The following is a 23,772-nucleotide window of genomic DNA, read 5'->3' on the forward strand; positions in this document are numbered from 1 at the left end:
CTTGTTCCTGGATGATGAAAGGCGGGTCTGCTTCGTCTTGCTTAATTTATTTTCTGTAGTAGGGGTTGATCGTCGTCGTTGTTGGTGTGGGTGTTTCGTGATAATGTTGCGCCGACATAAGGAGCCTTAGAGATATAAGGAGGATTGTCGCCGTCGAGCTTCAGTAGGCATCCTTCAAGCAGCTGCAGAACCAGACCTCGAAACCTTTCCTCACGCCGCAAAGATGCTATTCTGGACTACCATCCTCTCAAGCGCCCTCGTCGCCGGCTTGACGGTCGACGAAACAGACAACGGGATCGTAGTCGACGTGCAAGGTGACGACGGCTTCATCGTGACAATCGACAGCACGGGGTCCATCTCCTCTCTGCAGTACCGCGAGACAGAGTATCAGTACTCCGGAACACTGAGCCACGTCGCCTCGGGATTGGGAAGCGCTACCGAGGTCTCGTATATTACCCAAGGTAACCACCCGTTCCAAACCATCCCTGCTTGACACCAGGACGAGAAAAAAAAAAGTATTGAACAGATGTAAGGGGATTATGCCGTTGTATCAGCGACAATCGACGATGAGGACTTCAACCTAACGCACTACTACGTCTTCCAAGACGGCCTGAGCGCGATCTACATGGGCACGAATGCCCTTTCGCAGCCGAGCGTGGGCGAACTGCGGTATATCGCGCGGCTGGTGAATCTTCCCGAGGCGTATAAGGAGGGGGACGTCTCTGATATCATCAACGGGGAGGTCATCGAGGGCGAAGACGTTTATCTTGTTGATGGGGAGACGAGGAGTAAGGTATACAGTTACTCACATCCATGCCTCTGATTAACATATCGGTTGATGCTGACCTGGGTGTTTCGTTGGTCAGTTCTACTCCTCCCAACGCTTCATCGATGACTCCGTCTACTGCGCGTACAGCAGCGACTCCTCCGTACACGCCTGTTTCCTATCCGACACGCGCTCGCGCGAAAAATCCTCGGGCGGTCCGTTCTTCAGAGACATCGACCTGAACCTAGGCGGGGATTACCACTCCGTGACATACTACATGAACTCAGGACACGTGCAGACAGAGGAATACCGGACTGGTTTCTTCGGGCCGTATATCCTCTCTTTCTCGGGGAGTGAAATTCCGGCGTGGTCGGACTTTGATGTCTCGTTTTTTGACGATCTCGAGCTCGATGGGTATGTGGCTTCTTCGGAGAGGGGTGTTGTTACGGGTGATGTGTCGGGCACGAGCGAGGGATTCCCTGCAATTGTGCACTTTTATAATAATGATTATCAGTCCTGGGCGAATGCGACTGGTGGGGAGTTTACCTCCCCTGAGCTCGCGGAGGGGAGTTATACACTCGCGCTCTACCAAGACGAACTCCTGGCTGGAACAACAACAGTCGATATCACGGCCGGCGCAACGGCAACGGCTTCAGTCTCGGCAGCCAACGATATCATCACGGCCGAGCGAACGACAATCTTCCAGATCGGCGAGTACGACGGGACCCCCTCGGGCCTCCGTAACGCAGATAAGCAGCTGCGCATGCACCCGTCCGACTCACGAATGGAAGAGTGGAATCCAACACCGTTTGTTGTGGGCAAAGCCGAGGACTCGGACTTCCCAATGGCGATATTCGCGGATGTGAACAATAACTTTGAGATTCAGTTTACGCTGGATGAGACCGTTGACGCGGAGAGCGTTACCGTGCGCATTGCGACAACCCTAGCCTATGCCGGCGGTAGACCTTCCGTGACGCTCAACGACGTGGAAGGTGATGTGCCCGATGCACCGTCCAGTATTGACTCCCGGGGTGTGACGAGAGGTGCGTATCGCGGGTATGGAGAGGTGTATACCTTTGACTTTGAAGCGGGCGCTCTGGTCCAGGGCCAGAATTCCGTTTATCTCTCTGTGCAGTCGGGGAGTAGTGGGGAGGAGTTTTTGAGTCCGAATGTGGTAAGTTTCCTGTTTTCTGCTTTTGATAGGGTGTTTAGGATTGGCGCGCAGTGCTGATGAGAGGCGTAGATTATTGATGCGATTGAGCTCTATTATTGAAAACCTCGGGTTGCCATGTCGATGCTCGGAAATCGTGATGGATGCGCTCAGGCTACATCGTTCGCGGTATGGCTTGAGCCTCTGGGGAGCAGATTGTCCATGTGGCTGGAATAAGCGGAGGATGGAGGAACATGGGATGGATTGCCGATAATGCTGCAGTAATAACTTTGTTGAATTTGATTAGCAGCAGCACACGTGGCCCCAAAATGGAAGTTTTCTTGTTGTGACTGCTGTCCTGGCTTTGTCTGTTCTCACCTATTCACGCACTGGGTGGAGCAAGCCCTAGGAGAGAGCGCAATAGCGTGCAACACCTCTACCGCCACAGTGAATGTCCTGGGTGACAACAGTCATAACAGCCATATACTTTACATTCCCTCTTAACAGTTCGCATTGGCTGGGAAATGGTGACTTGGGAGCAGAGTTTAGAGTATGAAAGGCTGCACTCCCAATCTGCGTAGCTGGACTCGTGACCTCAACTCAACCTTCTTCTCATCTCCCATCTTGCTCCCATCTCTGGTTCATCTCTCGTTCTTCATTTCATCACCTGTGTCCACACCTGCCAATAGACAATGCATCCGGGAAGCCGAAGAAGGCGCCAGCGCGCAAAGTTGCAGGCAGCCGGGTCGCGAAGTCTAAAGCACCTCCAAAGCCTAGAGCAACTCGCAAAGCACAATCACCATCGGCCCCTCCTGAAACACCCCAGACGACAGAGAGCATGGAATTGGATGAGGCTGAAGGCTCTGAACCTGCACAATCCCGTAGTTTAAGAGATACCAAGGGGGCATGGCACACTTTGAGGGAATATGTTATGGCTTTTTGATTTATGGGACTTCCGGCGATCGTTGCTGGGTTGACGACGAGATTACTATCACCCGAACATGAGTTACCTGGACCCCAGATTGAGTACAGCTCTGATACTCTGCAGTGGTTGGGGGGGGGGGGTGTGTGAAAGGGAGAAGGATGGGAAGCTGCGTCGTACAAAAGACCAAAGAGAAGGATCTCCACCTTAGCTGCATGAGGAAAAGCAAGCGCCACGAATCCCCGTGGGCATCGCCATCTGTAGCCTCTGCCAACCCTTTCTTCACGGACGACATCTAACATTCTATTAGGGAACAGAAACACCTCTTTGGGACGCAGACTCCCTCAACGTTTCACTGTTCTGGGCTACTTCCTAGTCGACGACATCTGGCCAGAGAAAGTCGACGATTATATTGGATATAAGGTCCGCTTCCAGAAGCTGAACCTCGACAAGCTCAGTTGGTGGGCGAAGAAAGGGTCGCCTCAGCCAGTACCTCACTACCAGCACCTTGCGCAACCCGATAGCCATGAGCGCGAGGGTTGCCAATCTTCCAGCAAAAAGGTCTACAAAAAAGGCTGGATGTGTCCCAACACGGAATGCGGTAACTTCTGGAAGATCAATGGGCGTGCGCCGCCAGTGGACCTGACTTTCCACGACAAGTTCTTGGAGTACCGTGAGCCCCATGACGCGGAGATCCAACACCATTACCCACTGGTCCCCGACCTTCTATCCATATTTGAGGACAATGACCCACATGTCACCACCTCTCGGGTTTATACAAGACTGGGTTTGTGTGCCCACTTTGTCGTAAGTGCGTTCCGCGTCGGTACAGGGAGGGTGAACTCAGATATGCCCTAACCGCTCGCCACGTTAAGCACTCGGAGGTTGACGAGGCGGACTGGCCCAAGGGGGAGTTCAGGCTGACCGACACTCAGGTGTATGATGGACGCTGATCATGAGGAGAGTTGGCGACGATTATTTACTTTTCATTTCACTGTTTCTCTAACTTCGTCTTTTACTGTTTCCTTTCTCTTCTTGTCTGTGTAACTATTTCCTTAGACCCATTTGATATTGCATTCCTGAACCACTTCTTCGTGATTGGTGACTTCAAGTGATCTTTCAATATAAGTGGACTGGCTCGTTGATTCAACCAATCTGTCCTCCCAGTAATTTATCGAGTGAAATTATCCATCATAGCCAACTATCCCAAAAAAAAAACACCCTACAGACCCTGCGCCCCAAACCCCATCTCCCTCACAGCACCCTCCAACATCCCCTCATCAACCTCCACTCCAAGCAACCACCCCATTTCCCTAACCGCATCAGCCACAGCCTTCCCACTGACCTTCAACCCCGGAAACCCAGCCCAATGCCCGTGCGGCACACCCGCATAAGCATCAAGTCTCGTCTCAACACCATGCTGTCTCAAAACCCGCTCATAAATCAACCCATCATCCCGTAACGGATCAAGCCCGCAAACCTGGATATACGTCCGCGGCATATGTCGGAAGGATTCAGGGTCAACGAAGGGGCAGTATTCCACGGTTTGTTCAGCGCCATAGTTCCCCTCGATAGATTCCATATCCTTCCCGTTGAGGATCGGCGCGTTGATGTTCTGTTCTCTCGAGATCCAGAACTCTTTATACACCTCCGGTAAGACCGAATCATCGAGAAGAAATCCAGGAACGGAACTCCACGACCCCGTCACTAAACCAGGATATTCCTTAACTGCACGATGCACAGTAACGGATGCGAGATTCGCGCCGGCCGAAACACCACCTACCACGAACCCTCTCGACACATCAGCATGGATCAGTGGGCAGTGTGCGTGCTCTCTTAGCCACATGGTTGTATCCCAAATATCCCGCGCCGCAATAGGGAATTTATACTCCGGCCCAAGCCGGTATGTTCCCAACACCACGGTCACGTTGTATATTGACGCGAAGAGGCGCGCGAATGGGATGAGTTGTTTCGTTGTGCCGACCATGAAGCCACCGCCGTGGATGAGGAGGATCAATGGTGTTGCTGTTGGCGAGGCGGGTGGTCGGACAATGCGGAGTTCGTGGTTGAAGCCATCGCGCATGGAGATTTCGACCGTGCATTCGGTGGTGTCTAGTATGGATGTCTTGTTGTAGGTTGTGTCTTCGAGGGCGTCTGAATGAGGGCGCATAATTGCGGGCGCGGGTCGGGGTGCGTCGGGGCGGGTTGGGAGTTTAGCCCAGAGCTGGTGGTGTGTGTTAGTATTTGGTGGACGGGGTTGGAAGTGGAAATCATGTACAGCTTGAAATTCTGGGTCTGGATCAGATAGGGCCTTGACGGCTTCGAGGGAGTCGTAGGAGCCCATTGTAGTTGGTGGTTGCTTTTCGGTTGTGAAGCATAAGATCAAGAGTAGAGGACAAAAAGAGCTGGACTCGCCTCTTTCTTATCCTCCCCGATTCCCAGTCCCTACAGAACCGGGCACTGGCCTTGACTCATACCTCATTGCTTATTATCTCGATCGCTGAATACCCAGCCCATAGAAACCTTGTCAGATCGCAGACTCTAACTCCAAGCACTCGCCTACATGATCGGGCACCGGAATCGATCTAGGGCTTAGGGGCTGGGGCCGCCCGCACCGCTTCCCTACTTGCTGTGCCTCAAAGCTGGCGAGGTGGGATTGGTGAGCTTGCGAGGAGGTTAGAAGCCTCTGCATGCAGCTCCTTGGGACTTCTTTTTTTTTTTTTTTTTTTTTTTTTTTTTTGGGGGTTTTTTTTTTTTTTTTTTTTTTTTTTTTTTTTTTTTTTTACGAGGGCTGATAATGATCGATTCCGATTAGACCAGGGTATCGCCTTCGGGGTCTTTGGGTATCTCGCGGATGAATTTTGAGGTTGAAATCAAACCGGTACTTCATCCCGCTATTTTCCTTTTCTAAACAACCTGCTACTATATATAGAGCCAATACTAGTCACTCAGTTGAGCCCCTGGTCGTTTACCAGCTCGCTTCCAATTTCAGAGAATATCTGCTGCTTCTGGAGCTAGAGAGGGACGAGACGTGAAGCCGAGCCGTTGTCGGCGCTCAATCCCATGCAGGTACATAACCCCCCAAAAAATATCCATCCTCTCCAGCCCTAACTCTCCAAGCCTCAGCGTGCCTTCTTGAACCTCCTGTGTGTGGTTGACTTTGGCAAACTGTCCGTCTTTTCTTTTCCTTTCCATGTTTCCATAAGCAGATCGAAGGGGTCTGGAAGAGTTCTTTCTGGCAGTCTGTTGAGTCGATTACTAGAATTGGCTGCAGGTGTCACCGAATACCCCCATACGGCATGTTTCTTGCCGCTATTGTGGGAGCTTCTCTACGCCAAAGTGATTCAATAGCCTCTCTGATGCTGAAATCATGATGGCGCTTCCTCCCTTCCCAGCAAGGTCCAGAATCATAAGCAGGCCTGAATGAGCTGCTGTTCTAAGATGGCCATGAGCATGGCCTCACTTCGGGACCGGGAGGCCTCTACTATAACTTGTCAGAAGCTATAACCCCCAGGTATGTACCAGGTCTCGGTCTGTTATGTATGTTGTCGTGAGCTACTCTAATACAGATGTTCTGACTATATAATATTCACTCGCATCCATCCATCCCAACGCCCAACGCCCAATCGGGAAAAAATCACGATTACAAGCGATCCCCAGCACGAGATTCCTCTTCCTCATCAACAACGGCAAGAAAATCCAAGAGCAATGTCGCCCTCGCCCCAATCCGTTCTGCAAACCGGTTATCCTCCTCATGCCCGGTGCGTCTCACAGCCAGAATATCCCCCTCCCGCTTAATCCAATTATCATAGGTATTCCTCACCCTGGGAACAAGGATCCCCTCGTACGCACATGCCGCGCTATCATTCCCGGTTAGCCGCCACTCCTCATCCCCAATTATCAAATCGCCCCATACGAAATCAGATAGCCCGTGGCGGTCCATTAAGTCGAAGACGGCGGAGAGTGGAGTTTGCGCGCTACATATCGCGACGGGGATTCCGCGTTCTTTTAGGGCTTTGAGGGTTTCTCTAGCTTGAGGATGGAGTTTTACGAGAGAGCCTGGTTGGGCGGCGTAGTTTGCGCGGAAGGTCTGGAGGAGGATGTCGTGGCGGACGTTGAGCTCGGTGTAGTTGGACTGGGGAAGGGGGAGCAGTTTACTCAGGATATTAGTTACCGGTTCCCCCTTCACAATGAGGGATTTCAGGTCCTCCTTGTTAACCTTGGTCTCGGTCTCGGGCATGAGTGTGCTAAAAGGTTGTTCTAAATGTATGTTCGATAGCGGCGCTGGTGCCGAAGAGGGTGCTGTCGAAGTCGAGGATGACGAGCTTGTACTTTGATTCTCTGATGGTTATGTTTGAGGGGCTGTATGAGATTGTTAGGAAATCTTGCACTGTTGTGCCGTGGGGGACTTTGAGGAAGTCGCTGGTGCTGGAACCCTTGGGGAGGGTGAGGATGTCTTTGAATGTTGCGCGGATGGCGTTGCAGAAGGGCATTTTGGATTGATTATTGTAGTGCTTCTTGATGACTTGATGATGGTAAGGAGAGGTAGGTAAACTTCTTTTGATCACGAACTGCCCTGCCAGGGTTAGTTGTGCTCTATATACTGGTCCTAGAACACACCAACAAAGCACCTTTGGTACTCTCCCTTTGCTCTCCTTTGGCCATCGCTTTGTTTCTTTCCCTAGAGTTATGATCCGGCAGTCCATTGTTGACTCAGGAATTACTTCAAAGGCATGAAACCCAAAACAATGCAACGGGTTGCTGTCCAACCTTTGTCGCGGATGTTGCTTCCATACGTACATCTTTGTCACGGTTTGAGGAACAAAAAAACCAAGACTAGGCTGGGCTGAAGAACAGTCTGCGAGACCTTTAGGGTCCCGTCCCTCGCACGACTCATTGCAAGTGTTAGTGGATCGAGGGCGTCTTCTAGCTTCATCTCCGTAAGTCGATGGATTTTTGCAGACATGGGGTGGATATTTTTGCGCTGGCAACCACTGATCCGTTTAGGTAGCACTGTCCTTACAACAACAGAAAACAAGGTGACCAAATCGCAATGGGCCTCTTAAGATATATAAGGACGACCCACTTGCATAGATCGCGTATCGCCCTCGTGAACAAGGTGATCTGTATCTCTCGGGATTCCCGTCATCCAGGCGTGTCTAGGGCTAGTTCGTAACCCATAAAACCTCAACTGACTCTTTAGCAAGATGTTATCGCTATGTATCAATGCCAGCAGGCGTTCCCAACCGGTGACTTAGCAGTGGTTATAAACTGTATTCATCCCCGTGCGTACCCGGATGGGTTAAAACATTGTTGAGCACGTAGCATAAACATGTAGCTAGCAATTCACCCGAGATATGATCGCTCGAAGTCTTGCCACTGCTCGTTCTTGTGGGAATCTGAATAGTCACAAATACCGCGGATGATGAGGCAGGGGAAGAGGTCCATTAATCCTGCGCCTTCTGTTTGATAAGATGAGATTCCCATCTTTCTCGCCAGTCCGTTGCATGTTCCGACATCCTTCATGACCTGGTTTGCGGAAGCGATTAGGCAATAATAAATGTTGGGTTTCTTACACTGTCGCGGTGGACTGACGACTCTCGGGTCCGATTACAGCTCGCAAGCTCGCCACGGCCGTCAACAAGGCTTCTGGAGGCTTGTTCAGGGCCCCGGTTCGATGGAATATGCCGTTTGCCAGCGTCTTCCCATAGCCATATTGTACCACATCTGGGAACCGGTCCGTTGGCGTGCTAACGACAACGTCTTCTAAACGGATATCTACAGCCTCGCTCGGTCCGCCCCCGCCAATACTGACCACGAGTCCGACTCTAATAGATGGAAATGCGGAGGCGCAGTCTCAACCAATAACGTAGCTAGCCCTTCACATCCCTCTCGTCGCTGGTGGGAGATTTACTAAGGCTCGATTGATTGACCCTTGCTATGGTGAGTCGCGACAACGGACACCGTGCGGGCAATGGATACTGGAAGGGGAAGAACTGGAGGACAGGTCGTGCAAATGCTTGTTCCTTCCTTATGTGACCAGCCTCAGTCCCTCGAGCGCATCTTCCTGTTGGATACCTAACCCACGGATAGACCAATTCTACCATGGCTGTGGGTATTCCTCAAACGGATTATAGTATGCAACTACAGCCAATCGTGCATTTGTTCGAGCCTTTTCTAAGCGGAAAAAGTCCATGTAGGAACGGCATTGCTGTCTAGGATATCCTTTGTCGCTCTGGAGGCCACAGCTGGGCATCTTCCAAGGGTCCGAGGACGATAGACACGCAACGGCATCCAGCCTATTACACTATACAGGCAGTTCAAGTATCATGGGCCGAATAAAACCTGGCCCCCGATGTGATTGATCCCGTTCGATGATATATTGAACGAACTTTCACGGCTGGCTCATTACTACAAAGCTTCCAATTGGCAATTGGATACGAAGATAAAGATTTTGGACATAGATCGCTTGATCTATTTGTAAAATAGTAAACAAAAGAAACTAAAACCTCGTATAACTCGACCTCTTTGGCGTAACCCCCAACAGAATCGCCTCGGTATCCTGCCCCGTCGGCCCATTCGAAGCACCCCCCCTAGCATGCGACCTCTGCGACGAGCCAAACACATTGGCCAGATGCCGTTTTGCAAACGGCTTGAGAGCCGGCACAGAGGCACACAGAATCCCCGCATTCACCTCAATATAAGACCAGTAGAACTGCTCCGTGATATCCCACGTGTAATCCGGCGAGGTCAGCGCATCCAGCATCTGCACGGTCCGCTTGATCGCAATCGCGCAGACGAAGATACCCGACGAGAAAATCAAAATAACGGAAATCCGCTGCGCGAGGCGCATCTTCAGGTTCATTATCACGGGAATTGGGAGGAGGAGGGTGAGGACGTCCATGACGATATTTGCGACGCTGAGAACCGTCATTATTATTTCGGTGTTGATGCACGTGCCAGACGTTATTGTGATGTCCCAATTCTGGGCGAGCGGTTTGCACCGGAAGATGAAGAGGAACGTGTACACCATCACGTAGCAGGCGGCTATGCCCATCAGGGTGAAGACCAGGATGCGGAACCAGTTTTGCGGCGAGAGGCGGAGGTAGAAGGCGAGGATGGAGAGCTTGGAGAGGATCACGGCCCAGGCGTAGAAGATGGTTGTGACGAGGGTGAACTGTGTCACGCTTGTTAGTTGCTAGTTGTGAATCTAGAGTGTGATAATGGCAATGTAACTCACGATACCGAGCCCCGGATTGTACTGGGCCATTGTCACGTCCCACATGTGTAGACCTACGCCAGCTTCCATGACTGGATATCGTCTCAGATTAGCCGTTGCCAACGTTGGTAATCCCCAGGCCAGAGAGAGGGTACACACTCTTAAACGCGAGAGGAATGAGTATAATAGAGCATGCAGCAGCGCAGCAGACAAAGACTGCAGATAGGATATTAGCTTGTGGCTGGCTTGCTTCCTGACAGAGAAAGAATGGCTCCGACTCACCATCATCGATCTGAAACCGCGCATCCGTGAGGAAGCACCGCGTATACAGCCGGAGCGCAACAACGGCCAGGGCGATGAGCGCCGTGGTTATCGCGCACGCCGCCATATTCGGTTGGATGCTCTCATCCTCGAACCGCCGCCTGCCAGCAGGAGGGTCAGCCATGTACACCGTTGTAGACGAACCCATGATCTCGTGGCTGGGGTTGCTCGCGTGCCACGCCTGAAGATTGAATGAAAGACGCAGGACCGGGTTGAGAATCTGAGCGGAATGATCGGGAGCGCATTTAAGAGCGTTCTTCAGGACTTGAAACCGTCGATTGCTTATAACTACGAGCTAGCTGCAGTGAGTTGGTCGAACCCGACTCCATCCTGCAGATGACAGGTTTCTTGCCTCTGGTCTGCATGAAGCAAAGATCCACCGCTAGGCCGGAATTATGGTCCGGTAGGGGGCTTTCAGTTTCCTTTTGCTGAATAGTTGGATTAAAAGATCTATACTATTGGTTGCTGACCTGACGTTTACAGAACGCAGCCGAAACAAAACCCATGATATATCACATTTGACAGCCGGCCTTCACAAGGCACATGCAGGCCAGAGGATGCGCAGAGTACACCCTAACCTCATAGGGAATCTATGCGGATATCGTACTTTGTGTATAGTCGATGGATCGTGATCCCAGCACACGGACCGTTGTCAAATACTGATCAGCACGGGTGACCCCATTTCTCGGGCCCACCATCTGCGCCACCAACGGCCCGAAGCCTCTGCCCGTTGGCCTTTTAATCTATATTTGGCCCCGCTGGCCCGTTAGCTGACGCCTTCCCCGGGAGCCGTTGCGCCCCCTGACGGGGGTGACAGGTACTAATGTATGCCCGGGCCAGCTGCGATACTCGACTTGGCCAGCGAACCGCTGGTTAGACAACATTACCTGATCGGTGGGACCAAAGGGACTCGAGGAAACTCCGAGACTCCCGCGCATTGGCCAAGCTTCGCTTCGAGACCTGAGACGATGGACTGTTAGATGACAGATCCAGCTCATCCTTCGGTCTAGGTCCGGATGGCTTGTGCCTGGCGCCTTGCCAGAATGCAAGCTAGCATCTCCTTCCAAGCCAGGGAAGTGAAACGAGCTGGTGCCTTTTGGAGTCTGAACCTGCATGACAGCTACCAGTACCGTGGTCTGATTGCAAAGCTTGCTGTAGCCATGAAACCCGAAGGGTTTTTTGGAAGACCCCCTGGCTAGCTGTAATCGAGCAGTGCATAGGCTGGAAGGAATCGGTTCGTCGATTCCTGAATTCTGCAGAGACCCGCTGCTACTTCTCATCGACCCATTGCTCATCTTTCCCCTCGCTACTCCGTAGCTCGCTTGATCTCGTACGGGGGTTATCGAAATGGGTCAGTAACCGAGAGTCAGAGCTGGAATTGATAGACGACGCGGGCCGGAAAGGATACCAAAGAGTCGAGAGACTGGCACTACCTACAAATGGCTAGCGATCTGCTTAGCTAGGGCATGCTAGCCTCGTCAACGAGTAAGGAATAGACCCGCGGCCCCAAAGACCGTTGGACGGCAGCGGGGGCCCGGCACGGCGGGAACTGACAGGATGCAGCTAACACCCACGGGCTCTTGTCATTCTCACTATCTACTCTGAGTAGGTATGTATGTAGAATCGTTTGGTTTACTCCCTCCGGACCCTACTCCGAGGACTCCCTACTAGCCCCTCGGCCGCCCTCCACAACCTACGAGTAATGCACAGTTGCTGATTGGCACTCCAGCAGTGATTATGGAGGCGTGGATGATAGAGATAATGCGGCCCGTCCCCCCAACGCGGGCGACGCTGCTCAGGAGTCTCCTTTTTTCGTCTCTTTTTACTTCCAGCCTACCCAGGAGGCCCTGGATTAGATGGACCACGTCTTTTCTTTGTCACCATAGTACTCGTGATTGCGTTTTTCCTCATCCATCAACCGATCTTCTACCTTGGGTTTTGACTGTGCTCTTGTGGTCAAGCGTCAGCGGCATTGACGCTTGGAGGAAATATGGCCCTTGAGACGCTCCTTTCACTGTCCCCCGGAGCTCTCACGGTGGGCGTGGCAGTGCTGGTCTCTGCATACTGGCTCGCAAACTATGCCTATCTCTACTGGCTACACCCTCTTTCCAAGTACCCCGGCCCACCCCTCGCAGCTATCTCAGAGCTGTGGTATGCGTCGGCATGGACAGGCGGATTCTGGAATCGCCGAATCGAAGAGGCCCATCAGAAATACGGCGAGATCGTGCGCGTCGCGCCCAACGAGCTCTCGTTCTCAACAGCGCAAGCTTTCCGGGACATTTATGGCGCACCCTCGAAAACGCGCAAGCTGTTCCCCAAGTCCGATCGTTTCTACGACAATGGACACCCAAACATCGCCTTTGTACTTGACCCCGAGGAGCATGCCCGCCAGCATAAGATGTTTGCGCCGCAGTTTCGCCCATCTGCCGTTCGCACACAGGAGCCGGTCGTTCATGCCCATGTCGACCTCTGGGTAGACCAGATTGCCTACCGCGGGCAGAACGGGACCGTCCCACTCGACGTCTCAAAGTGGTTCGAGTGGTTGACGTTCGATATCATCGGTGAACTCACCTTCGGCGAATCCTTCAACGCTACAAGAGACAACAAAAGCCACCCATGGGTATCTATCCTCCTCGACGCAACCTACAGCGGCTCAATCTTCAACCTTCGCAAGCGACTCGCCTTCGTCGGGCCCTTGCTCCGCTGGATGCCTTACCTCTCAGCAACCGCTCGAGCAGCCGTCGAATCTGTCGCACAGCACGGCGCCATGACGCTCGCCAAAACGCGCAAGCGCATTGAAGCTGGCCCCGCGCGCAGCGCAGACAAGCGCGCCGCCGTTGACGATTTCCTCGAGCACGCGATTCGCGCCGGCGGGATGAGCGAGACGGACCTCGCCGACCAGGCCATGGTGATCCTTACCGCTGGCGCAGAAACAAGCGCGACGGCACTAACAGCTGTCCTATGGTACCTCTCGCAGCCAGCCCACGCTCACTGCCTCCAGCGGCTCCGCGACGAAATCCGCAACACATTCGCGAGCATCTCCGATGTAACCGGCGACGCAACCGCCCGCCTCCCCTACCTCAACGCCGTCCTCGAAGAAACAATGCGCCTGTTCCCTCCCTCCCCGGTTGGTCCACCCCGCGTCAGCCCACCCGGCGGCGAAACCGTCGACGGCACATTCGTCCCAGAGGGCGTGTACGTCTCTGCCGACGTCTGGACAATCCACCGCGACGCGCGAACCGTCGGTGAACGCCCGTTGGAATTCAGACCCGAGCGCTGGTGTGATGTTCCGGCGAGTGAGAAGCCGTATACAGTCCCATTTAGTATTGGGCCGCGCGCTTGTATTGGGATTACGCTTGCTTGGGTGGAGATGCGCATTGCGCTTGCGAAGACGGTGCTGAGGTTTGATTGGGAGGTTGTTGAGGCCGAGACGGGGGATTGGGCTGATCAAGCGAGGCTTAAGCAGCTCTGGAAGAAGGCGCCGCTTATGATGCGGTTTCGGCCTGTTGCTGCTGCTACTGCTGTGTGAGAGGGTGGCTGCGTGATGTGACTGTTTGTGGGTAGCTGTCAATGGTAAGGACAAGCCGGTGTGACAGTATAGGGAGAATGAAGAACGTACAGCGCATCGGTCGGCTGACGATATTTGGTAAATCAAGATGCGATTGACCACATTTTCTGGGGACAGTCTGGGTCAGAAGTTATTGCCCGCTGTGCAAAGGAGCAATGACATGACGGCCAGGCTGTCAACTCCCATAAAGCTTCGTCTCATTCCGCTTAGATTTAGCATCATCATCATCAGAGCAGTTAGTTAACAGTGATTATTTTCGTTTCCAGAGTTTCATCCAGTCGTTTCTATACCCATTAGCCCCCCACGAAGCCTACCGCTTCGTACTCATCCGTTTTACATCGATATACGTTGGAGTCTGACGATCATCCAATGTCCAATATGCCCAGTGTGGCGGAGCTTCTCATCAACAACCCGGGGGATAACAGGGCACTGCACAAAACAGCGAGCCAAGGAAGTATATCCATGATGGAACTCCTCTTAGCGTACGGCGTAGACATCAACCCTCAGGATACGTCGGGCAGAACAGCTGTATATTTGGCGGCAGTGGAGGGCGAGAATGAGACACTCAAATTTCTTCTGACTCGAGGAGCTTCACCAGTATCCTCATCTCCCTACTTTCTTTCTCTCTTAAACCTCGCAGTAGATAACGGGGATATAGAGCAACTCAAGCTCGTGGCCCTGTATTATGGCAGCCTCAAATCATCACCCGTAGCAATCGGGCTTCGACCACCCCTTTCCTTCTGTCGGTCTGTGGATTACCTCCAATATCTCTTAGCCGAAGCGTTTGGGGATGGCAAGCTAGATGAGCTAGGAATAACGTTTCTCGGGCGTGTCAGAACAGTTTGCAGTGGGTTAGGGTTAGGATTTTGTGAACAGAAGGGAAGTTTTTACCAGATACGCAAGGACAGTTTCTATGGGATCTGGAGTAGGTATGTGAAGATTGGAACGGCTGTTCAGCATAGGTTTGTAAACTAACGGACAAGTATTGCCCGCTGACCTTCTCCGAGCCACCGAATAATGACCCATATTGCAGGAGTCTGCTATCGTCCTGTCGAGCGGACCCCCTCTCTGTCTTTGCTGGCCTCCGAAATAAACTCGCTTCTACTCGACTGGCCTACAAATATGGCTGCAGCGCGTAGGCATTCGTGGTGCAAGCAACAGCACAGTGTAATTCAAGGTGACCCTTAAAGAAAGCAGAAAGAGTCACCCACAAGCCGATCGCGAGGCACTGCCCTACCCTTAACACCCATCACCTTCCGCATCCTCCGCCAACGCCGCCCAACTATCATACTCCCCATTTACAGCCCCCTCATCCACGAACGCAACCCACGTCCCCTGATTCTCATGCCGCACGAACACCGCCTCATCCGCACACTCGGACCTAGTCGGTCCCTCCGGCGAAACCGCAAACGCCAGATCCAGCATCCCGCCGCTCGTGCTCGCCCCACCAACACTCTCGCCCTGCTCCCATTGCAGACAATTCCGGCAGAGGAAGATAGACGTGAATGAGTCTGCCGTGACATCGGTCGAGATAGGTAGAATTGTTGCATTGCCGCTGTATACTCCTGGGAGGTTATACTCGCTCGTGAAGCGGAGCGTGTACTTTACTGTTTTGCTGGCGGAGTTCGTGTCCGCGTACGCCACGAGGAGAAGGGACTCAGTCATTGAGCCGCCGAGCGAGATCCCGCACCATCCATTTACTGGTGTGCATTGTAGGTATCCGATGAAGTCCGATGCGTCGGTTACGAGAGATGTGGGTGGGAGGGCGAAGCCGTATTTTAGGGGTCCTGTTCCGGAACTCGAGGGGATATCCCAGGTTGAGAAGGTGATGTTGTTTGCTGGGTCTGCGTATGGGGCTCCTTGGGGTGCCTGTGCGTAGCAGGTGGGAATCACTGGGCAAATTATCTAGTTACTGGTAGAGAAGAGGAGAGTCAGGGGTTAGGCCAAGCAGCATACGGGTAGAGAGCAGAGCAACGAAGCTCGGGACGACTTTCGTGAACGCCATCATTGGATGTGTTCCAACGCAGAGTTGAAGACGGGAGACAGAGGAAGTAAATAAGTAAACGCAGTATGAGAAATTAGATTGACGTAATTGGATGTTATTGTACATTCCTCGGGCATTCCTAGTTCCTTGATCTGGCACATGGAATGTGGAATGTGCAGGTGACAACTTGCAATCCCCGGTTGTAGAAAGATAATTCAGAACGCGAGCTGGCTTATAATAAATATGATCTTGCTATATCGGTCTGCGTTATAATATATGTGAAGTAATAATATTGTCTATATATGATTTCTCACATTTATAGCAATTATAGCAATGTTTAGTACAAGGCTAGAGTATCTACTACTGCAAATTCTTGGTATAGGAAGTGCTAATACAGAGATTATGGCTTTACATTAGCCTGAAGCAATACGACCAGTATGTACTTAGGGCGATTATTATATCCAGGTTGGTGATGATGACGTTTTACTGAACCTAGGAACCCCAGAGCTGCGCTTTGATATGCGCCATTCTTCCCCCTCTTCTCCGCCTCGTCCTTTTCTTCTTCAAGCTCCCTTGGTCGCGATTCTATCTGAGCGAGATTGCGTGAAACCGCGGCCTACATTTCACCTTGAGCCGTTTCATATCCGCGGGGTGACTTTTATGTACTCAAGCTCGCGCTTCGGAATCCGTTGAGAACTCCTTAATCTTGTCCTTACTACGTCGCGGACAGGGTACTCTTTGCGAGGTGACATCCGAGGCCGTGGCGTAAAGGGCATTTCTTCGAGTTCCTCCTTGACAGCTTCGTCTTGCAACAGTTCTGGCATGGGCTTGCTAAGTGCGGGTTAGTACTTTTGATTTCACCCATCTGTATCCGCAAAATAGGAAAGCGGAATAAAGAGACATCAATGCACAGCTGCTCTCCATTCGAATTGTAAGCCCGAATAGGCACACTAGTATCGTCACCTGTCGTTCCAGCAACAAGCAAGAAGAAGCATCGTGTGTCTCCGTACGTGGACCATCGGTGAACTTCAGGGTCCCATTCACAACCCCACGTCAGGTTGCGGATGCGATTAACCATGGAAAAGATCTTAGACCGTGAGGGTTGTCTCCGGGGTTGCAACTCACTTTATCGGACGGCACTAGGTGTGTCAATGTCTGGACGAGGATGCGAATTAGGGACGGGTTGAGCGGCGTTTATTGTGGTACATTCAGCCTTGAGTCCATTTTCAGGTGCTTGTGAGTTTACCTGCGTTAGAATAACTGTGGTGCTCGCCACATGAGCTCTTAAATGTCAAAGGGGACAGGTACAGGTGCCGCCGTTCCCGATCCAATTCAATCTAAGTCCCCGTGAAGCACCCGGAACTTTGGCCCTCACGCCACAAGAGGCCGGTAGCTAGCCAGTCAATAAGGCTTCGTACCTGGAGGTAAATTAGGGCGTGTACTAAGTATCAAGACCACACCTACTTATTTGGAGGAAACAGTCAGTTGGCCTCTAGGAATTCGTTGTGACCCCTACTGACGAACTTGCCGCTGGCCCTATACACGTACAAAAGTGCGAACAATGTTACGGTTGGACTTATCGTCTACCCAAAATGCCTGGCGTCTTCCTCTTTTTCCCTGTCTAGAGATTCTATCTGCGCCAGAAGATTGGCATAGAACCTGGGTCTAAGCTTTCTCTCAGCCACTCCGTATCCCCCGGGTGCTTCTTCAGATATGCAATGTCACGGTCCCAGATCGGCTGAGCTCCTCGCAGCCATGCTCCTCACCTATTCACCCACCGAACGCTCCAGCCGCGGCTCAGATGACGGGGGCGACGGGGGCGGCGGTGTGAATGGCGTCTTGCCAATTTCCTCTTGTACGTTCTTTGATTCGGGGAGTTCTGGCATGGGCTTACTATATCAGATTCTAGTCAACAACAAATTCTCCGCCGAGGATTTATCCATCAAGTCTCAGGCATAGAATATCAACGTACAACTCCACACCCATCCATTCGTACGCTAGAATGGGAACAGCGCTATCGTCCGCATTCTCTGCGACAGTGCCCTGGTCAACGAGAAAGAAACATGGCCGGTTATTATAGCCGAACTTGTCGTCCCCGTATGCATGCCACCGATGCACGCCTGACTCAAAAGTCACATCCCCAAGTATGCCGACAGATCCGGTCTAACATGGAGTAGAGCTTATCGTTGCCAACGTTTGTCTCTGGGCTCCAGTCCTTGCCGTCTGCCGAGTTGGGATGTTTCAGTGTTTGTACGAAGATGCGGACTGGCGAGGGCTGGAGGCGTAGTGCGTCTATGTTAGAGGTTAAGTCTATTGCGTCGAGTATTATCAAGACCTGTAATAGGAAAGCAAATTCTCCCTCAAGCAATAAAGGAATGGTTGTGGGATCAGAAAGAGGATCGGGGTAAAGGATTCAATCTATGAATAGCCCGGCGCTTACAACAGGGGTAGTGTATTGGAGGTCGAACTTATGTACCTGAGTAAGCGCCCACTTGCCCCTCGCCCCCCCGGGGCTCCTCACGCAGACAAATAGCTTACACTAATGAGCTCGGTTTTCTTGGGAAGTTTTCGGGTTAGTGTATTGTTTCTAGATTAATCATGGTCTCTATGTCTATTGTCACATTTGGCGCCAGCCTTGTACACTCGACGGCGCACAAGATGCTTACTTCCATATCCTGGAAGTATACAGGGCCTACTAAGCCTAGACCTACCTACCTGAATGCACTGGAATTATACTTTTACATTTCTCCATAAGTGTTTGACATAGTAAAATCGCTAAATAGCAACGCACCAAAGGAAGAGACATAAACAATGCGCAAAGATGTTCAGCAGGCAATATTATTCTCATAATACCGCGTTCTCAGTAACCGTATCATACTCTGCCCTGAATGTCACGATTTGGTCCAGTTTATGTAGCTCGTAGAATGGAGGAGGGGTTTGCTCAGTGTCCTGGGACTGCAGTTCACCAAATGACAAAGCCTCGTCAATATCAGCGTCGTCGGGTTTCATATAGATATGGAGAGGGAATTCTTCTTTAACCTGATATACTGTCAGTGCCACTAAGCTCGTATGGCGGGTAGGTGCAGGTAATTGTACCGTTGTGGCCTCATCCGAGTCCTTCTGCTTGAACTCGGCTTCGATAACCAGGACATGATGAATCTTGATACTCTTCGACGAATAACTTTGCGAGCAGGCGTGTTCCCGAGCTGGTAAGCGCACTGGGATACCTTTCTGCTGGACATCTGCAGAGGCATCTGTATCTGCAAAGATTGTTTGGTGTGCGAAAATGACATGGCGCTCGCTAGACGTTATATAATGCGTGTCATATTTGACGGCCTCGGCGGCTGTCGCGGGGAGGGACAGGTCGTGCTTCTCCAAGACGCGAACAGAAAGGCTACTTAACGTAGTACTTTTGGATAACGAGAACCAGCATTCGACGGGGAATGCGCTGCCGTGCGGGATGAGCGTGTCGGGGAATGAAAAGTGATATCCGAGGTTTTTGTTGGGATTCCCCGAGACGGCCTGCATCAGGTCAGCATGCTTTAAGTTTTTGAAAGGCAAAGACCGCGGTAGTAATACCGTAGGTACGTCTCGAACCCTGTTAAGCCTTGGATAACTATATATCCTAACCGGTTCCGAGAGAAGGAGATCGCGCCTCATCCATCGCTGGATAACGACTTCCACGCGATACGAATGATACGCGTGATTTGGCCCCGTGAGCGTATCAATTAGGATACCTGACAGAGGAACGTCGAATAAAAACTCGTAATCACCTTTTGGCATTGTGAACGTGTCGCGTGTTTTCGAGCATGCCAGTGGCTGGACGCGTTCGAATGTACCTTCTTCGCGGTCCTCGGGCATGAACAGCCCGTACCGCGGTCTGGAGAACGTTAGACGGTAGTTAAGCAACCATAGATCGAAAAAAAGGAACCGACGTTAATAACCTGCCGATTGCTCGGACCGTGATGCCTTTGAACGCGGTGGCTCGGGCAAGGGAGAGACAGAATCGCCCGGAGACGCAGGCAGGTCGTACATTATCTGAGCTGTTCGGGAGAAAGATAGTTGACCGATCGAGACTAATTAGAGCGTCAACAACAAGCGGTTGTAAAGTCGAGATGGGCAGCCACGTTAGATAGTAGCTCGTTATATCTTTGGTGAGCAGCATGGTAGTAGAGATGGGTATCACAAGATGACGTAGCGCAAGGTGATAAAAACCAATTGTTCCGGGAGGCAAAGAACGAAAGATTGCTGCACAGAATAGAGGGTCATGAATGCGTTGACGCGGGTCTGTGCTGTTTTATATTCACATTGCTTGGGGGGGGGATCAGTAGGTCGGTGGGCGGGCCTTCCCCAACAAGTAACCGTGCCGCCAATGCCTCTATTGGGCTTGGTGGCCGTCATAGGGCTAAGCGGCTTGGCTTCCTACTTTGGCTTCCCGACACTGCAGGTCGAGCATGGCGGTCGCTTAAAGTGCCTGGTGACCTGACTTTTGAGTTATCGAGACATCGGCGGTAGAGCTTATCCGTCAGGAGGTTTCTGAATATGCGGAAGCTGGCGCGCTTGACGTATCCAGCGAGTCTGGGGCACTGGCAACCTCAGAACAAGCTCCAGTTCCACAACCGGACACTGAATTCCGAAGACAACAATACCCTATAATCTCGGCTAAAGGTCCGCGCCGCCGGATGTTTAGTTGAAGCGCATCGCGCCATGATTGTATTCTGGGCTTCTAGGAGAACAATGGAAGATATCGGATACCGTCGGCCTCATGCGAGGTAGAATGGGTCGGGTCGAGAGTCGGGTATTACTGTATGTAGCAGGTTAGCTGGTCTAGTCTGTCTCTTCTAGTTTATACCTATGATATCAGCTCAAGTACGATATTCTGAACACGTGGACTATATATATCCCTAGCCCTACCTGCTGTGGTGCGGGGGCCAATTCTTGGCCGAGCGAGTTGGGGGTTTTCCCGTCTTGGGCATGACTCTCAGCAACTGCGCCAACTACTCCGTACGCACTGCTTATTGATCGAAATAATGTATAATATTCGGAAAATTAAGTCAATTTTGCGATATCACCACTTGGTATATCTTCTCACGTCCCATTAGCAGGCTGCTCAAACACAACCCCATCAACCGTCGTCGTCATAGTCCCCGTCGCATTAAAAATGTTCACCATGGCATCAATCTCAAGATGAAATCCACCTGGTCCGGTGCATTTCGTGCTTTCAAGCTCCCCTGTTGAAATAAGATCCGAATACCAATCTGCACGCGATGCGGATACCGATAGCTGCGTGACGGTGACGTGCTCTGTTCCGACTAATGTGTTCACGCCGTCGTTGGAGAAGTTGGTATATTTGACTGCGATTGTGCGTATTGAGGTGTTGTCTCCGATCATTTGAACTTCCGCCTTCCCTGATGCCTCCCCTTTCAGTGTATATGAACCCGGCCGAGGGACCTGCCGCACGGGGAGAGGTTCGCTGGGGTTATATGGTACACCCCAAGGAATAAACTCCGGCGCAGCAGTTACAGGCTGAGGGGGTAGTGGCTCACGACCAGTGAGGGTAGCCAGCATGAGTCTATTAACACGCCCACCAGGAGCCGTCGAGACCGGACAAAGAAGCGGGTTGTTGCCGCCGCAAGCAGGCGCCTGGACGAGGCTCTGGTGATACATGATTTTCGTCCCATCAGGGGACCACCGCGGGTCTGCGCGGGCATTCCAATTTGGATCATTGATTGCGCCGGGACGCCCGTCGCCCGCGGTGTTTATCTGCTGTCCGAAGTAAGACCCGCGGTCCCCGTGTCGGTCTATCAACCAGGGCTGGAAGAACCGACGCGCTCCATTATTCCTTGTAGCTGATGTGATGGCCGCAGTGATCATGTCTGTGATTGGGGGGATACCGCGCGTACCAGAGAGCCACATCTGTCGGTTTGTTCCGCGAGTATCGAGGATAACGGCCCATTGGTCGTCTGGGGATATGTCGATGGGGTCGACGTATTCTGGATGTTGAGTTATCCGACGGACCTTGCCTGTTGTCAGATCTGCGGCGAATATGTCCCAGTTGCATGACTCTGCTGGGTAACCGATGTAGGTGACTTCGCTCCCGCCTCCCGAGAAACCGCGAAGCTCGCCGACGGTGATGGCGTCCGGGTTAATGAGCATTTCATCACCGTTGACCTCAATTGGTGCCGGAGCATTGGGGTCGAATAATCGCGTCACATTGACTATCTCGTAGCGCGTAGCCCTCAGCTCCTGCTCCCCTTCGGTGGGAGATGGGTTGAAACGTAGGCGGCCAAAGTAGGCATACTGCCCAAGTTTCGAATTCTCATACGTGAATGAATTGAACCCCAAATGCACATTATCCGGATGCAGTCGGAGTTCACGAATGGAACCTCCCTCCCACCAGATGGGGTATATGTGGGCTCTATCAGGCGTACATTCGTCACTAACAAGCAACGCCTCACCACAATCCACGATACTCTTCCCTACCATCGCCCGCCGGCCATCGTTAAACGACTGCGGATAATCCATAGACCCCGTAATCCCCACCTTCTGACTCTCAGGTACACCGCACGTAATACACTTCCACGGATCTCCATTCGAAAACGTCGTCCCGTCCGTCTTCACAATGATAAGCTGCATCCCTGAGTAGACACTCGCTGGATTCGGCGCCTTCAGCGCACCGGTGAAATTCACTGTCGCGAGGACGTGGTTCCCGTCGGGTAGGAAGCTTCCACCTTGGAGGTTCGAGTCGATGGATATACAACCTGTTCCACGGGGGTTAAGGTATTTTGTGCATGACCCTTCATCGTTATTCGGCGCGACGGGTGGGAGGGGGACTTCGATGACTTCTATCGGCTCAGGGTCTGGCGGGGATGGGAAAGTTCTGTTACTATTCCCGAGGGATTCTGTCGACTGTGGGCCGACTGTATGGACAAGTGCGTAACTGAGCAGGCACACAACGGTCACAGAGGCAAAACTCATTATAACTGCTAACCCCAGCGGAGTGCGCTTGGTGGCTTTCCGGCTCAATGCGGTTGGCTTTCGGGTCGGGTCTGTGGGTGAATCATGCAGGGGGCCCAGGAGAGGCTGGCCCTCCGACCAATGGGATTTGCGCCTAGTGTCCATCGCGATGTCGTTTTCTGGGTGCCTGGGCTGCAGCCGGACGGGGTAGTCGTGGGATGCGCGACTGGACCCGGACGCACTCTTTATAGATGGGTTGGGTGGCAACCTCTATTTTAGCCAGGGGCAGTCGCCAAGCTAAGGGAACGGGCGCATTTCGTATTCGTATTTAGCACTAATCATGGAAGTACAGGTGGACCGGGCTCCCATACATCCCATGGCACGGGTCTTTGGCGGGGAAAACCCTGACTGAGAACCCTACCTGTGTGAGAAGCCAAGGGGGGGAAGTCAACGGGAGTGTTCATATACTAGAGCAGGGTCAAATCCATTTGCCGGACCCTAACCATATCCAATCCAGCATCTTTCGCCCGTGTGCTCGGTTCGCACCAATATATATCTCGTGGTCACCATCGCGAGAGCACCCAAAGGATTCTCATTAGAAGACTGCGTCATTCGGGCTCCTCGTTCCTGTTTATACCCAATGCCAAAAAACGGACATCTTACCTTATGTATTGCAGCCATCCGAGCCCTGCCAACGAATGCAAGTTTCCCGCGCATTGGCCCATGCACGCAAACGAGTGCACCTTCGATCTGCGCAACATCGAAATAAGGACAAACGAGTCAAACAATGAAAAAGACACGCGAGCAATATGGATTGCGAACTTTTCGATCGCGAGCTGCGGTCAATTGACTGGCGACACCTGAATTTTTGAGGACGGTTGGTTA

The 23,772-nt window shown here is 52.1% G+C and overlaps 8 protein-coding genes across 8 annotated transcripts; 3 read left to right on the plus strand and 5 right to left on the minus strand.

Moving 5' to 3' along the window:
- Window positions 1-223: 223 nt before the first annotated feature.
- Window positions 224-1,997, plus strand: BDV17DRAFT_281389 (galactose mutarotase-like domain-containing protein; the record flags this gene model as incomplete). Its single annotated transcript, XM_073760016.1, has 3 exons — window positions 224-461; window positions 534-793; window positions 867-1,997. The coding sequence occupies 3 exons, from the start codon at window positions 224-226 to the stop codon at window positions 1,995-1,997; spliced, it is 1,629 nt and encodes a 542-aa protein (XP_073616212.1).
- Window positions 1,998-4,060: 2,063 nt separating this feature from the next.
- Window positions 4,061-5,198, minus strand: BDV17DRAFT_298187 (Alpha/Beta hydrolase protein; the record flags this gene model as incomplete). Its single annotated transcript, XM_073763635.1, has 2 exons — window positions 5,117-5,198; window positions 4,061-5,062 (listed from the first exon to the last, which is right to left on the minus strand). The coding sequence occupies exons 1-2, from the start codon at window positions 5,180-5,182 to the stop codon at window positions 4,061-4,063; spliced, it is 1,068 nt and encodes a 355-aa protein (XP_073616213.1). The 5' UTR covers window positions 5,183-5,198.
- A 1,283-nt stretch (window positions 5,199-6,481) lies between these two features.
- On the minus strand, window positions 6,482-7,331 carry BDV17DRAFT_290698 (HAD family hydrolase; the record flags this gene model as incomplete). Its single annotated transcript, XM_073761965.1, has 2 exons — window positions 6,482-7,085; window positions 7,171-7,331. The coding sequence occupies 2 exons, from the start codon at window positions 7,329-7,331 to the stop codon at window positions 6,482-6,484; spliced, it is 765 nt and encodes a 254-aa protein (XP_073616214.1).
- A 2,009-nt stretch (window positions 7,332-9,340) lies between these two features.
- BDV17DRAFT_290699 (uncharacterized protein) lies at window positions 9,341-10,502 on the minus strand (the record flags this gene model as incomplete). Its single annotated transcript, XM_073761966.1, has 4 exons — window positions 9,341-10,015; window positions 10,079-10,149; window positions 10,217-10,273; window positions 10,340-10,502. The coding sequence occupies 4 exons, from the start codon at window positions 10,500-10,502 to the stop codon at window positions 9,341-9,343; spliced, it is 966 nt and encodes a 321-aa protein (XP_073616215.1).
- Window positions 10,503-12,368: 1,866 nt separating this feature from the next.
- BDV17DRAFT_298190 (cytochrome P450) lies at window positions 12,369-14,199 on the plus strand (the record flags this gene model as incomplete). Its single annotated transcript, XM_073763636.1, has 1 exon — window positions 12,369-14,199. One exon carries the CDS (start codon window positions 12,369-12,371, stop codon window positions 13,905-13,907), a length of 1,539 nt encoding a protein of 512 aa, XP_073616216.1. The 3' UTR covers window positions 13,908-14,199.
- Window positions 14,200-15,185: 986 nt separating this feature from the next.
- Window positions 15,186-15,951, minus strand: BDV17DRAFT_290701 (uncharacterized protein; the record flags this gene model as incomplete). Its single annotated transcript, XM_073761967.1, has 2 exons — window positions 15,186-15,838; window positions 15,903-15,951. The coding sequence occupies 2 exons, from the start codon at window positions 15,949-15,951 to the stop codon at window positions 15,186-15,188; spliced, it is 702 nt and encodes a 233-aa protein (XP_073616217.1).
- Window positions 15,952-20,162: 4,211 nt separating this feature from the next.
- On the plus strand, window positions 20,163-20,690 carry BDV17DRAFT_261714 (uncharacterized protein). Its single transcript, XM_073757677.1, has one exon. The coding sequence runs from the start codon at window positions 20,198-20,200 to the stop codon at window positions 20,414-20,416; it is 219 nt and encodes a 72-aa protein (XP_073616218.1). The 5' UTR covers window positions 20,163-20,197; the 3' UTR covers window positions 20,417-20,690.
- Window positions 20,691-20,742: 52 nt separating this feature from the next.
- Window positions 20,743-23,098, minus strand: BDV17DRAFT_261715 (TolB family protein). Its single transcript, XM_073757678.1, has one exon. It carries the CDS (start codon window positions 23,050-23,052, stop codon window positions 21,019-21,021), a length of 2,034 nt encoding a protein of 677 aa, XP_073616219.1. The 5' UTR covers window positions 23,053-23,098; the 3' UTR covers window positions 20,743-21,018.
- Between the last annotated feature and the right edge of the window lie 674 nt (window positions 23,099-23,772).

The sequence above is a fragment of the Aspergillus undulatus genome, assembly GCF_047715775.1.
Source record: "Aspergillus undulatus strain CBS 261.88 unplaced genomic scaffold BDV17scaffold_20, whole genome shotgun sequence".
Lineage (NCBI taxonomy): Eukaryota > Fungi > Ascomycota > Eurotiomycetes > Eurotiales > Aspergillaceae > Aspergillus > Aspergillus undulatus.